Below are 12,453 nucleotides of genomic sequence, written 5' to 3'. Positions count from 1 at the left end.
AACAAGGACTGCCCTGGGGAAACCTGGTGGGATGGTCTGTGTATTGTTACATTCCCGAATGGTTGATTCTCCAGTGTAATCTTCTAATAAAAACTCAGGTACAAGCTGGGCATGGTGGGCGGCACATGCCTGTAATAGCACTCAGGAGGCAGAGGCAGGTGGGTCTCTGAGTTTGGGGCCAGCCTGATCTACAGAGTGAGTTACAAGACATAGAGAGACCCTGTCTCAAAACAAGCAAAAACACCCTTGGATACAGCCACTTGCTCAGTGGTGAGGCACACTGTAAACACCTTGTTGTCAGGGCTGAGAAGTGGCACATAGTGTCACCTCCAGGCCTGGTCATCAAGGAAGAACTGACCCCATTCTGTGTGAGTAACTGTGGATTAAGAGAATGTGAATTCTTCCACAGTGATTATATTTATTTTAGAAACCCATCTTTATTATTAGGACCTTTCAAGAGATATCACACAATTTTTTGTGGGGAAAAAAAAATGAAAGGATTGTTTGAATGAACTAGGAATTATTTATTCTTTTAGGTGCCCACTGATGGCAATGCCGGGCTGCTGGCAGAACCCCAGATCGCCATGTTCTGCGGCAAACTCAACATGCACATGAATGTGCAGAACGGAAAGTGGGAGTCAGACCCATCAGGGACCAAAACATGCATCGGCACCAAGGAGGGCATCCTGCAGTACTGCCAAGAGGTAAGGCCCGTACGGTAGACACTTGTTCTTGCTGGGTCACATGCATTCATTAAAAATATTAATTCTGATATTTTATATTTATGTTTTCTCCTGTAGTAAAAATCTTGGTTCCTAATGATCCACTATATAATTAATATGTTTATTTACTTTACCTACCCTACAGTTTTTACAATTACAAATTATGCTGTTATGATCAATAAACTGGGTAAAATTTAAGTTTTCTTAGTGTAATGTGTTCTACTGTGGCTGTGCAATTAGGGGAGCATTTTGATTAAAAATGCTATAAATAATTTTTTTCTTTTCAAACACTTTGATATATTTTAGTTTATTTATAACTGTTGATTTTTTTTCTTTCTTTTTTGATTTATTTTTATTTTATGTTCATTGGTGTTTTGCCATGGATCCCTTGGAACTGGAATTACAGACAGTTGTGAACTGCCGTGTGGGTGCTGGGAATTGAACCAGGGTCTTCTGGAAGAGCAATCAGTGCTCTTAACCACTGAGCCATCTCTCCAGCCCCCTGTAGATATTTTCTAATTTTTCTCGCTTAATATTGTGTCTTTGAAATAAACATTCAAACTGATACTAAAAATTATACTAAAAGATCACCTCTACTTTATCCCTTGTTGATACTCTTTTTTAAAATAATAATTTTATTTCATGTATATAGATGTTTTGCCTATGTCATATCTATGCACCACATCTGAGGCTGGTACCCCAGAAGGCATCAGAATAGGCTGTCGTATTTCTTGGAACTGGAGTTACCAAAGTACAGTTGTGAATTGCTGTATGGGGCTGGCAGCAGAGACTGAGGTTTTTGTATCTGAAATGCTTGGGCTAAGAGTATTTTGGATTTCATAGGATTTGAAACATTTGAATGTTCACAATGAGTTGCTTTGTGAATGAGCCCCAAGTGAATACAAAATTTTTACCTCTTTCCTGTGTGCATTACACACACAGCCCAAAGGTTGTTATATGTAGTAATGGCAGTGTTCCTCCATTTGGGCTGTAGATCAGATGGAAATCTTCTGAAATAAATTCAGAGCAGTTCTCAAGAACTGTGTCCGCTTTTGGAACATTTCAGATTTCATAAGTTTGGACTAGAGATGCTCAGTTCCCACTCACTTTTCCTTTTCCACTAGCTGTGTTGAAATAATCAACAGTTGTCTACCCCTCGTCCTACATACCGTGTGTGTGCTCTACAGCCTTAGAAGTTCTCCCTCTGTCTAGCTACCTCTCTGAACCCTTTAACTGTCTACCCCAGCTCCCAAAGTGCAAGCAACTATTATTGATGGTGGAAGTCACAAAATAATCCCACACTAGTTCAGAATTATGAATAATAATGGGTTATTTATTTAGGGGAGACTTACAGATCATTGTCCTTCATAACAGTTCTCTGTACGAATGGGGAACAGAACAGAGTCTAGCAGCCAGAAGTGAGAACTGGAAGCAAGAGAGAGAGCATGTGCACACGCTTTATAGCTGCATTTATAGTATAAGAGGCCACGCCCAAATGAGCTGGTATCTTAAAGTCTATTGGCTGAAGGAGCAGGAGTGTTGCAAGGAACCACTTGTTCATCCCAGCCGCCCAGAACCAAAAGAATCACACAGAAACTGTATTAATTAAATCACTGCTTGGCCCATTAGCTCTAGCTTCTTAATGGCTAACTCTTAACATCTCAATTTAGCCCATTTCTATTAATCTGTGCATCACCATGAGGTCGTGGCCTACCAGCAAAATTTCAGCACGTCTGTCTCTAGTGAACCCTGACTCTGCCCTTCTTTCTCCCAGCATTCAGTTCAGTCCTCCCCACCTACCTGAGCTCTGCCTTGTCAACAGGCCAAGGCAGTTTCTTTATTCATTAATGGTATCACAGCACACAGAGGGGACTACCACATCAAAGGAGCTCCCACAGCATACTATTCCAATAGATTTTTAAGAAAGGCTGAGAGGCACACTCAGTTCATGTTGTAGACTTCTGTCGTTTTCTGGTGAGTGGCTGCTGGTACCTGTGAATCATCATGGAAACCCAGATTTGCTCAGATAACCACATGTTATTAAACCTTTGACATTAGAGAGTTCAGTGATGCCTGGGTAGCTTTGTTTTCTGTTTTTGTCTGTGGTTTGTGCAATGCTGGGCCAGAGTCCTTCTTCCCACTCCAGACTGCCTGCTTATGGGCAGCCATGGGAGAGCAGAGAGGCAGGGTAGAGCACACGGGCCTTATTTTGTATTGTTCATTTGTTTTTTCTCACCATCTTCAGTCCATTGGGTAAGAAGCAGCTCAACTGTGAGGTGTTTTGAGTCATTTTTAATGAATCTGGTTTGAATTCTATAATAATGAAAAGTCTCTGCGTCTTAATTTTTGAAGAAGAGTGAAGCCTGGGTTTGAATTTCAGACAAACCTACATATAGAAAACTCCAAATACCTTGTCCCCCAGTCCATGGGATGGAGTCTCCAATCCCCAGGCTTTATCTGTGTGGTGGCACCAACTAGATGTGCAGCTGGAACACTTGAGATGTGGTCAGTCAGATGTGTGCTGCTAAGAGAAATGCCACATTTCAGAAATTTAACATTAATAAAGACCTAAAATATAGATTTCATTTTGAAATGACTATATTGTAGGTACCTATTAAGGATGTCATAAGGATGGTACAATAAAATTAAATAGGATTAATTTAATTTTATTTCTTTTTCTTTTTTTTCATAAGATGAGAAGGAAATTTGAATGTACACTGACAATTTGTATGTAGTGTTCTTGCCTTGTCCCATGCCAGAGTGAAGGGCTGTGATCAGTTCATGATCCTGTCATCCAGGAAAGAAGAGACAAGTAGAGTCGAGGAGTCCCAACAGATTGTCCCTCATAAATTTCCTTGGAGGTTTGACTCAGATTTCCCTGAAGCCTTTGAATCACAGCGTTCACACCGGCTGTGGTGGCTCACTGATGTAATCCCTACACTTGTAAGGCTGAGCCTTAGCTATACAGTGAGATCTTGTCTCAAAAGAACAAAGGAGGGAGATAGAGAGGTGGCTTAGCACTTTAGTGCACTTGCTGCTCTTTCAGAAGATGCGGGTTCAATTCCGGGCACCCACGTGGTGGTTCAGAACCATGGATACCTTCAGTTCTGGGAGTCCCGATACCCTTCTGTTTACTGCATGAGCAGCAGGCAAACATGTGGTACACATACATATATGCAGACAAAACATACGTATGCTGTAGAATAACTAATGTAAAAAGAATCTTTAAAAGAAACAAAATATTCTTATTAAAAATATTTTAATGTATGGAGATGATGTAAGAACCAATAATTCTGCCTTCCTCTCTGAAACACCCACCTTTGGATGCCAAGGGTGCCCTCCACATAGACTCTCTTCTTAAGAGGGCCATGACCCATGGTCTTAGTGCTCTAAAGACTGGCAGGGCAGAGGTGATGATGTCATCACCTGCAACCCCTCTTTATTTCTTGGTAACAAAGCACCCACCTCTGGGCCAAGTGTTTGTCCCTTTTACCCACTTAGTGACGCCTCTGGCAAGGAGCCTGGGGAATAGACTTAGGGGAACTGCAGCATTTAAGGGGAGAAAGAGAAAGCTATGAAGTGGCCAGAGACAGGATAAGAACTAGCATGATGAGACCGCGAGTATGGTCAAAACAGAGAGTGATTGAAATATAATAAATAAGGTCCATTTGTGCCTGTCGTGCAAAATGACCATGTGCATGTTATTGAAGGGAGAGGAGTGTAAGCTTTTAGAAGTGGTCCAGGTTCACTTGAGTCAACGTCTTAGCATGCATGTTTCACTTGTATGACCATGAATAGGAATCATGCGGTATAATTTCCATGCAACAGGAAATTGGTGCTACACTGTCTGAGTATCAGTGTCTGTGCCCATAGGACTATACAGTCACCATTCAGCATCAAGTCAGTCACAGAAATGTATTCCCCCCAAACCAAATCATCTTTCTCCCGCTACTTTAGGACCTGGACAGCCACATCTATCTGCTTTTCCCTGTCAGAATACCTCCTTTTACTAGGCGGGCTTGCTGTCTTTCCTTCTTTTCTTCCTTATTTTTTTCAGAATATTTGTTTTCACAAATATAAGAATATCACTGATAGTAGGGACAGGTTGAATTGCAGTAATTGCTGCAAGAATGGCGTGAATAAGTGGTGAAGATAAATGTGTAGCTCAAGAAAAGACCTAGGCAGAGAGCTTGAGGCGAACCAAGGCAAAGGAAAATAGTTTTGCTTCTGTTTTCGTTGTTATGGTTGTTCCATTTACCTTGTTTGCTTGCTTTCTTTTTAATGAGGGCAACTTGAGCCAAAGGAAGCTGAAGCAAAATCATAGGAAGAGTTGCTCTCCATCCTAAAACTCAGGTGACTGCATAGGAGGAGGCCGAGTATTGCATTATACACAGCTGTGCGACCCAGTACTTGGGAGGCTAAGGCAAGAGGATTACAAGTTAGAGGCCAGACTACATAGTGGGATTCTGTGTCCACGGAGGGAGGAGGGTGAGCCAGAAGAACCAAAGGTAAAAGGAGACTCCCATTAGTTGAGTCCGGAGAGTTTTGGAAACTGCAAGGAATGGTCTCCAAGAAAGGGTTAACGACGTAGTTTCTATTGCCCAGTGACAGATCCTACTGAACAGCTTATGTATGTGGAGACGGTTTTGTTTCACCCAGGGGAAAAGCCCTGCAGTGACGGCACTTCCAAAGCGAAGGAGGCAGGACTGAGGACCGAGACCTAGAATTTACTGAGTCCTATTTCTCCTGTTAATGCTGTTCTTTGTCCTGTTTTTACTCCTTTTTCCGTGCTAAAAATGGGTACTTCTGGGGGCTTAGGAAGGTGGAAAGTTGGCAGCCATGCTTCTGGGAATGACATCCCAACTTTGTTTTGCTGTTATCCATTGTAATTCCAGGGAGGAGGGGTTCTCAGTGGCTTCATGTTGACCACACAGGAACTTGGCACCTGCACCGGGGTACTTACTCATGTGGCTGTGTGGTCTGGCAGCCCACAAGGCCTGGAAGAGTGGCTGCTAACAGTAGACAGAGGAATACACAGGGCCAAGCAGAATGACCACCATGACCCTGTGTACAGAGGGTACAGACTTGGGCAGTTGTTTTTGCTGGAGTGCTGGCTGGGATCCACCCTGGGTCTTGACTTTAAGTAGCACTGGGAAGAAGGGAGCGTGGGTGGAGATAATCGCTCATGACTTTTATTGGAGTTAGACATTGCCGACAAGATTCCTTATTGGTGTTTTAGGGTCTCCCTGACATTCCCCACATTGTAGCTCTCCTGTTATTTGTAATGAACAGCTTTCATTTATAGATCTGAATTTTTGTATGTGTTGCTAGAACACATTTCTTTTGCCTTTATTCCTCCTTTAACTCCACGTTTATATTTTAAATGGCATTGATTGATTTGTTGCTTGAAATGAGAAGGCAAATAATAGTCTTAACAATTTTCTACATCCTCTGCTTACCATTTTGTTAAATTATAATATTTTTGTAAGTTATAATCTTAAGGTCTGTTCTGTTGCAGTAATTCCTGTGCCCTAGGTTCTTTTCAATGGACTTGTTTACAGCCAATCATTTCACCAACATTCTAATTCTTATATTACTTATTAGATCATTACCATTATCATTATTTTGATTGCCTTGGCCTTAATTAGTCATTGCTAATGAGTTTGCTTAGTATTATAAAGTTGGTCTTTTATTGGCATCCATCATTGCCCAGATTTCTTTAAAATATTATGGAAAGACCTGGGGAGATGGCTTGAAAAGTAAATTGCTTGCAAAATTCTACCCCCAGAACTCAATGTAGAAAAGCTAAGTGTGAAGTAAAAATGGAATCCATTTTTGGAGAGACTGAGACAGGCAGCTAGTCAGCCATCTGTCTTGGAGTGTTTGAGGCTACTGAGAAACCCTATCTCAAGGGGAAAAAATAATAGCTGTATGGCACCTGATGATCCACACCCAAAGCTGTCCTTTGGCCATCACCTACACATGGACATATATGTATATGCAAACACACACATACACACACACGCTCACAAACCATCCCTACTCATTACCAATAACATGGCTAAATATTTAATGGTATTTTTCTCCTAATAATGGTGAATTTATTTTATGTATGTACTGCAATCTCTGTGACTAAAGTACAGATGTTTTAGAAGCAGTCTGCTGAGTCAGGGAGGCAGCTGTTAGCAATTTGAGCTTAGGGTAGACAGGAGGAGCTGGGCTCATGACTCTGAGACCTCGTTTTGACCTTTTGCTAACCAAATCAATTTTCCTACTAAATATGTTTTTGCTTTTGCTTTTTAAAGATGCATTTAATCATTGACTAGTGCTTAGCACAGTGTAGTTTTTTAATATTGATTCTTTGATGGGTGTCTAAGGTTTTCTGTTGCTGGGAAGAGACACCATGACCAAGGCAACTCTTTAAAGGGAAACATTTAATTAGGGCTGGCTTACAGTTTCAGAGGATGTGTCTACTGTCTTCATGGCAGTAAACATGGCAGCTTTGTGGTACTCAAGAAGGACCGAGAGTTCTATATCTTGATCCTCAGACAACAGAGGGTGACACTCCGTACGGGGTGTTATTTGAAAATGTATAAAACCTCAAAACCTACCTACCTCCACATTGACACACTTCTCCAACAAGCCAACATCTACTTCAACAAAGCCACACCTCTTAATTGTGTCATTCCCTGTGGGCCAAGCATTCAAACACAAATCTATGGGGGTTATACCTATTTAGACCACCGCAGTGGGGAATTAGCTAGTCCATGACCTTTGTTCTGTCTCATTCCGCTTGACTTATATTTCCTGCCATTGATTTACTTTGAAAATTATTAGTAGTGGCATTTTGTCCATTTGGTTCCATTGGTGCGCTCCTTGACCTATCCTTGATCAAGGGCAAGACTCAGGAGAAACAGCAGTAATTGAATATTTTACTTATATTCTTAGCTACATATGAGACCTTGTGAAGTTTGATTGAGAAAATAGTTTTGACAGTATGGTCTAATGTGCATGCTTGTTTTAGCCATGTGTTTGTCTGGCCTTCCAAATGTTTGATACCTATATATTCCCTTCTGTTTCCAAGTATGGTAGTTAGCAGTTTTTCTTCTACACAGACAATGTTGAAGTACATGGCCCTCCTTCACTTTTAGTTATGCTTTCTATTAATTCCATGTAGATTTTTCCTTTATTTCTGATCAAGTATGTATTGAACACTGTTAACCAGCTAAATGGTTCTGTGTTGCCATAGTTCATAGGCAAGGCAACCTTTTTGCATAGGGTTTGGAGATGAGTTGTTCAGAAATGAGTAGCTAGCATTGATGACATCAGGAGGGTGGAGTCCTGTGGGTGGTATTGATGCCCTTATAGAAAGAAAGACCAGAGAGCCAGATGTCTTGACTTGCTCATACAAAGAAGACCTGTGAAAATGCAGTGAGAAAACAGAAAAAAAATAGCCCTCAGTAGCACCCATTATAGCTTGGTCTTGTCACCTTCCAGAACTGTGTGTGACAAAATATGTTTCCAATGTTTAAGTTGTCCTGGGTGTGGTATTTTGCTGTAGCACTTCAACCACGACCCCATTATGCCTCCTGTAGGCACAGGTGCTAGAGCCCCATGGTGCTGCAGAGAGTGACATTTTGAGAGGCCATGATTCATAAAACCTTTTATCTGGCAACCTGAAGCATGCTGGTCATCATTTGATAATGCTTATGGATGACTTTTGCTCGCATGAGACTGGACTGGGATGGGCAGAAGCATCCTTGTCTATCCTGAGGGAGCCTCCCCCCCCCAACAGTGGTGCCTGTGGCTCCCTTCCAAGGAGCCATTTCTTTCCACTGTTAACAGTTTTAAAGTTTTTAGACAAGAGCCTGGGGAATGTGCAGCTTTGGCCTCATTTTCTTTAGTCAATGAAGATGCAAGCTCTATGATAGACCTGCAGCAGTAGAGAGGAAAATACAGTATAACTTTCAATGCTCGGGTTACTATGATCATTTGATCATAGTAGACCTGCAGTTATCTTCTGGGACTTTTCTCTGGTCTCTACTAGAAGCAAAGAGCACTGAATTTATGGAAAAACAAACAAAAAACAGAACCAACAACTTGACTGTAACTTCATAAATCACTTGTAATTAGTTTAACTACATAAAAACAGCCATTTGCCCTAATAGGCTATTGGAGAGATTTGGCTGAAGAACTGTCTAAATATCAAGCCTCAGAGAAACAAGTCTTACGTATTTTCTATTTGTGGCTCCTACACATTTCAGAGTTACATGGAATCGTGTCTGTCTGTATGTCCTAACAGTGGAAGCGGTGTCTAGAGGAGCAAAGGGAACTGAGTGTGTGAGAATTTACGAATCAAAGTGTGTGTACAGTCAATGTGCACATTTAGAAATATAAAACCCTTAAAAATAAAAAAGATCAAAACTTGGGGGTGTTATCCCCTTGAAAAACATTAAAGCTTAAGAAGAACAACAACAACAAAGAAACTTGCTAGGTTTCATTGCTCTCTTTTTTGGTGAAATGAGATTTTTGGAAAACAGTGTTTCATTTACCCCACAGGCTTCAGCGTGTGAGAAGGAAAGGAGAAAGAGGGCTTCAGCTCTTCAACTGAAGACTTTATTCTTTCCCATTCAGTCCAGGCAAACTTGGCCGTGTGACCAAAGACCAGCAAGGATAGGATTTTGTGTCAACTCTTGCCTTTCCTGGCTGACAAGGAGTGCGAATACACACAGTTCCATCAGATTGGGAAGGAAATCTAGAAAATGGAGATGGTGGGATATAGCATAGAGGGTCATGATGGGGGGTGTGGAGACTCGGGGTCTAAAATTTCAGTTTAGCGGGAGCCATGGGGTGTGTTAGGACGATACTTTCTGGTGGGACTTTTCAGTAAAGTAATGTGTTCTCACTGGTAGTCTGACTGGGGAGAGAATTCAAATCACAAATGAAGGTGGGAAAATCGGTGTGGAGGGTCATTCATTCTCTGTGCTCTGTTAGTGGCCCCGTGGTACAGTACAGGAGGTACGTGATTCAGGGCAATCTGGGAACAATGTCTGTCCTGTCTCAAGAGTGTGTCCTTACGTCATAACTGGGGCAGACAGGTGGTATAAAAGCCATTTGTTGAGAGTTACATTAGAAATCACATATGACCTCAATCTTACTCTGCCCCACTCTGGTCCTCAGCATGCAGAATTCTTGGTAGACAGGACTTTCTGGAGGTACTGTTGGCTCTGGGACCATCCACTTGGAACCAGCCTCGGGAGGCTGCTGAGGATGGGGAAAGTGTGGATGGATGTGAATGGCTTTGCTTATCGCCTCTACTATTAGATTATAGGCACGTGGGCACATTCTCTCATGTTCCTAAGTAAGTTCTTTTCTACTGCTAACGATTGTCTGTGATTTCTTTAACCTTGTTCCTCTAAATGAGAGGTTGTTTTGTCTGTGATTAACAGACAACAAATATACCACTGAGTGCAGGAACAAAAGCTTGAACTGGGTGTGGAGGTGCACATCTTTATCTCAAACATCAGGGAGGCAGAGGCAGGCAGATCTCTAGGACTTCAAGACCATCCTGGTCTACAAAGCCAGTTCCAGGACAGCCAAGGCTGTTATACAGCAAGCAAACAAACCAAAAAGCTTGATGTGTGAATTTAACAGAGCTATCTCCGTTCCCTAACTTTCTATTCTAAATTTATTATATAACCAAATATGGGATTCTGAGGAAGGGTTATTTCTCTCTTAGTTCTTCTGTAATATGAAAAAAAAATTGTTGAAAGACTAAACAGATTGCTCTTATCTTTCTTGTCAATCTCACATCTTTTAGGGTTGTCCTACTTGGCTTTCTGCTGCTGTGATAAACAGCAGGGCCCAAAGCAACTTGGCAAGTAAAAGATTTATTTCAGTGTACAGTTCACACTCCATCCGTGAGAGAAACCAAGGCAGGAATTAGACGCAGCAACTGAAGCAGAGGCCATCGAGGGGCACTGATACTGCTTGGCTTATGTCCAGCTATCTTTCCTACACAGCCCAGGCCCACCTGCCTAGGGATGGTACTGCCCACCGTGCGCAGGGTCCTCCTGTATCGGCTGACAATGAAGACAATGGCCATAGACATGCCCTCAACCAGTGTGATAGAGACACATTTCAGTGGAAGTTCCCTCTCCTCGAGTTCTTACCAGCTGACTGTGGCAGGAGTGTACCTGTTGCTTTGGTCTTCCAGCTTTGCCAGCTTAGAACTGACCCCAAATCATAAGCACACGATGATTATAGTGTTGCTATTTAAAAGATCTAAGAATTCATATTAAGTGAAACAGTTTTTGAATAGACAGATCATACTTTCTGTATATGTATATGGGTATGTGTTGTTCATGTAGTGGTCTGTTTAGATTCAAGGATTGCTTGGGACTTAGGGCTAAGAGAGATGAGGTCAATCTAAATAGTGTAAGATAAAAAATATAGCAAGAATTTGTATATCTTTGTTTGCCTTCTGTTGCTGTGTTAAAACACTGAACGGATCCAACTATGGGAAGAAAAGGTTTATTTCATGTTACACTTCCAGGTCACACTCCGTTACTGAGGGAAGTCAGAGCAGGAACTCCAACAGGACCTGAAACAGAAACCATGGAGTATCACTGCTTACTGGCCTGATCCCCTTGGCTACTGCTCAGTCACTTTTCTATACAACCCAGGACCTTCTGCCCAAGGGTTGCACCACCCACATCAACCAGCCATCAAGACGGTTCCCCATAGGAACATAGGGCAGTCAGATCTGGACAATCCCTCCACTGAGTCTCCCTCCTCCCTCGTGACTCTCGGTTGCATCAAGTTGACAAGAAGAACTAACAGAGAGAAAACTAATGTATGAACTAGGCAACGTGTGCACAGCTACCGTTTGTACACATCTCTTTTTGTGCCCTGCCTTGCGTCTTTGGCGTCCCCTATTTGCTTTTCCTTTGAGCCCTTTGGAAATGCAATAGCATGTCAGCCAAGCAAAGCTCCTTCACATTTCCCAACACCAAGTGTGACTGTGGGGCTATAACACCATGTTAATATGCAGTGTCAGAAGCAGAATTGGGTCAGATGGTTGGGAATTGCACTCTCGCCCAGCAGCATTTTGCCTCCCGCCTCTTGTTAAGGCATCCTTGTGAAAACACAGGCCGCTCTCCTCCCCGACATTGCAGAAGTGTTTCATCAGCTGCGTGTTGCCTCTCAGCACCTCATTAAGTCGCAAGCAGAGACAACTTTTTTCAGCTTCCATTTCTCTTTCTCAACTAAATGAGATGTTCTGTTTTCTGTATCCCCTCTCATTAGCAGAATTGATGTGGGAAACAACTTAGGATGCAATTTTTCATCAGATTTCAGCAACTTTAAAGTGTGTCACTTAAATCGAGAAACAGGAGTGTGTTCTCTTGCACACACTCTGTCTTGGCTTATGCACCGAAGTTCATGCAGCTGAAAACATACTGTTAATATGCTCACTGCGTGCTTAGAAAAGACACTGGCGTTAGCTGTTAATGCCTGGTTTCCTCCTCTGTGAAGTGAGGCAATTGCTCCTGAGAACTGGGTGACGTGCTGCCCAGGAAGTGTTTGCTGCGCTGTCTGGCATTAGGAAAACCCTCTGTTATTGTATATTTTTGTTTTCTTCTTGAATATATGCTTTCAGAAGTTGAATTGGTTTATTTCAAACATTATGTCATGATCAGGCCACCTCTGGATCTTTTCCTAGAAGGGTTTT

The 12,453-nt window shown here is 42.1% G+C and overlaps 1 protein-coding gene across 6 annotated transcripts in view; it reads left to right on the top strand.

Moving 5' to 3' along the window:
- Positions 1–12,453, top strand: part of App (amyloid beta precursor protein) — a 221,324-nt gene that overhangs the window by 54,266 nt on the left and 154,605 nt on the right. For all 6 annotated transcript variants that reach the window (XM_005345292.3, XM_005345294.3, XM_005345296.3 and 3 more), the window contains exon 2: positions 537–704. In XM_005345292.3, the coding sequence (XP_005345349.1) occupies positions 537–704 (168 nt within the window). The remainder of the gene's footprint in view (positions 1–536; positions 705–12,453) is intronic.

Source organism: Microtus ochrogaster, chromosome 2 (assembly GCF_000317375.1).
Source record: "Microtus ochrogaster isolate Prairie Vole_2 chromosome 2, MicOch1.0, whole genome shotgun sequence".
In the NCBI taxonomy this organism is placed as follows: domain Eukaryota; kingdom Metazoa; phylum Chordata; class Mammalia; order Rodentia; family Cricetidae; genus Microtus; species Microtus ochrogaster.
Note: the sequence above shows the minus strand (reverse complement) of the source record. Positions and strands in the feature narration are given on the sequence as shown.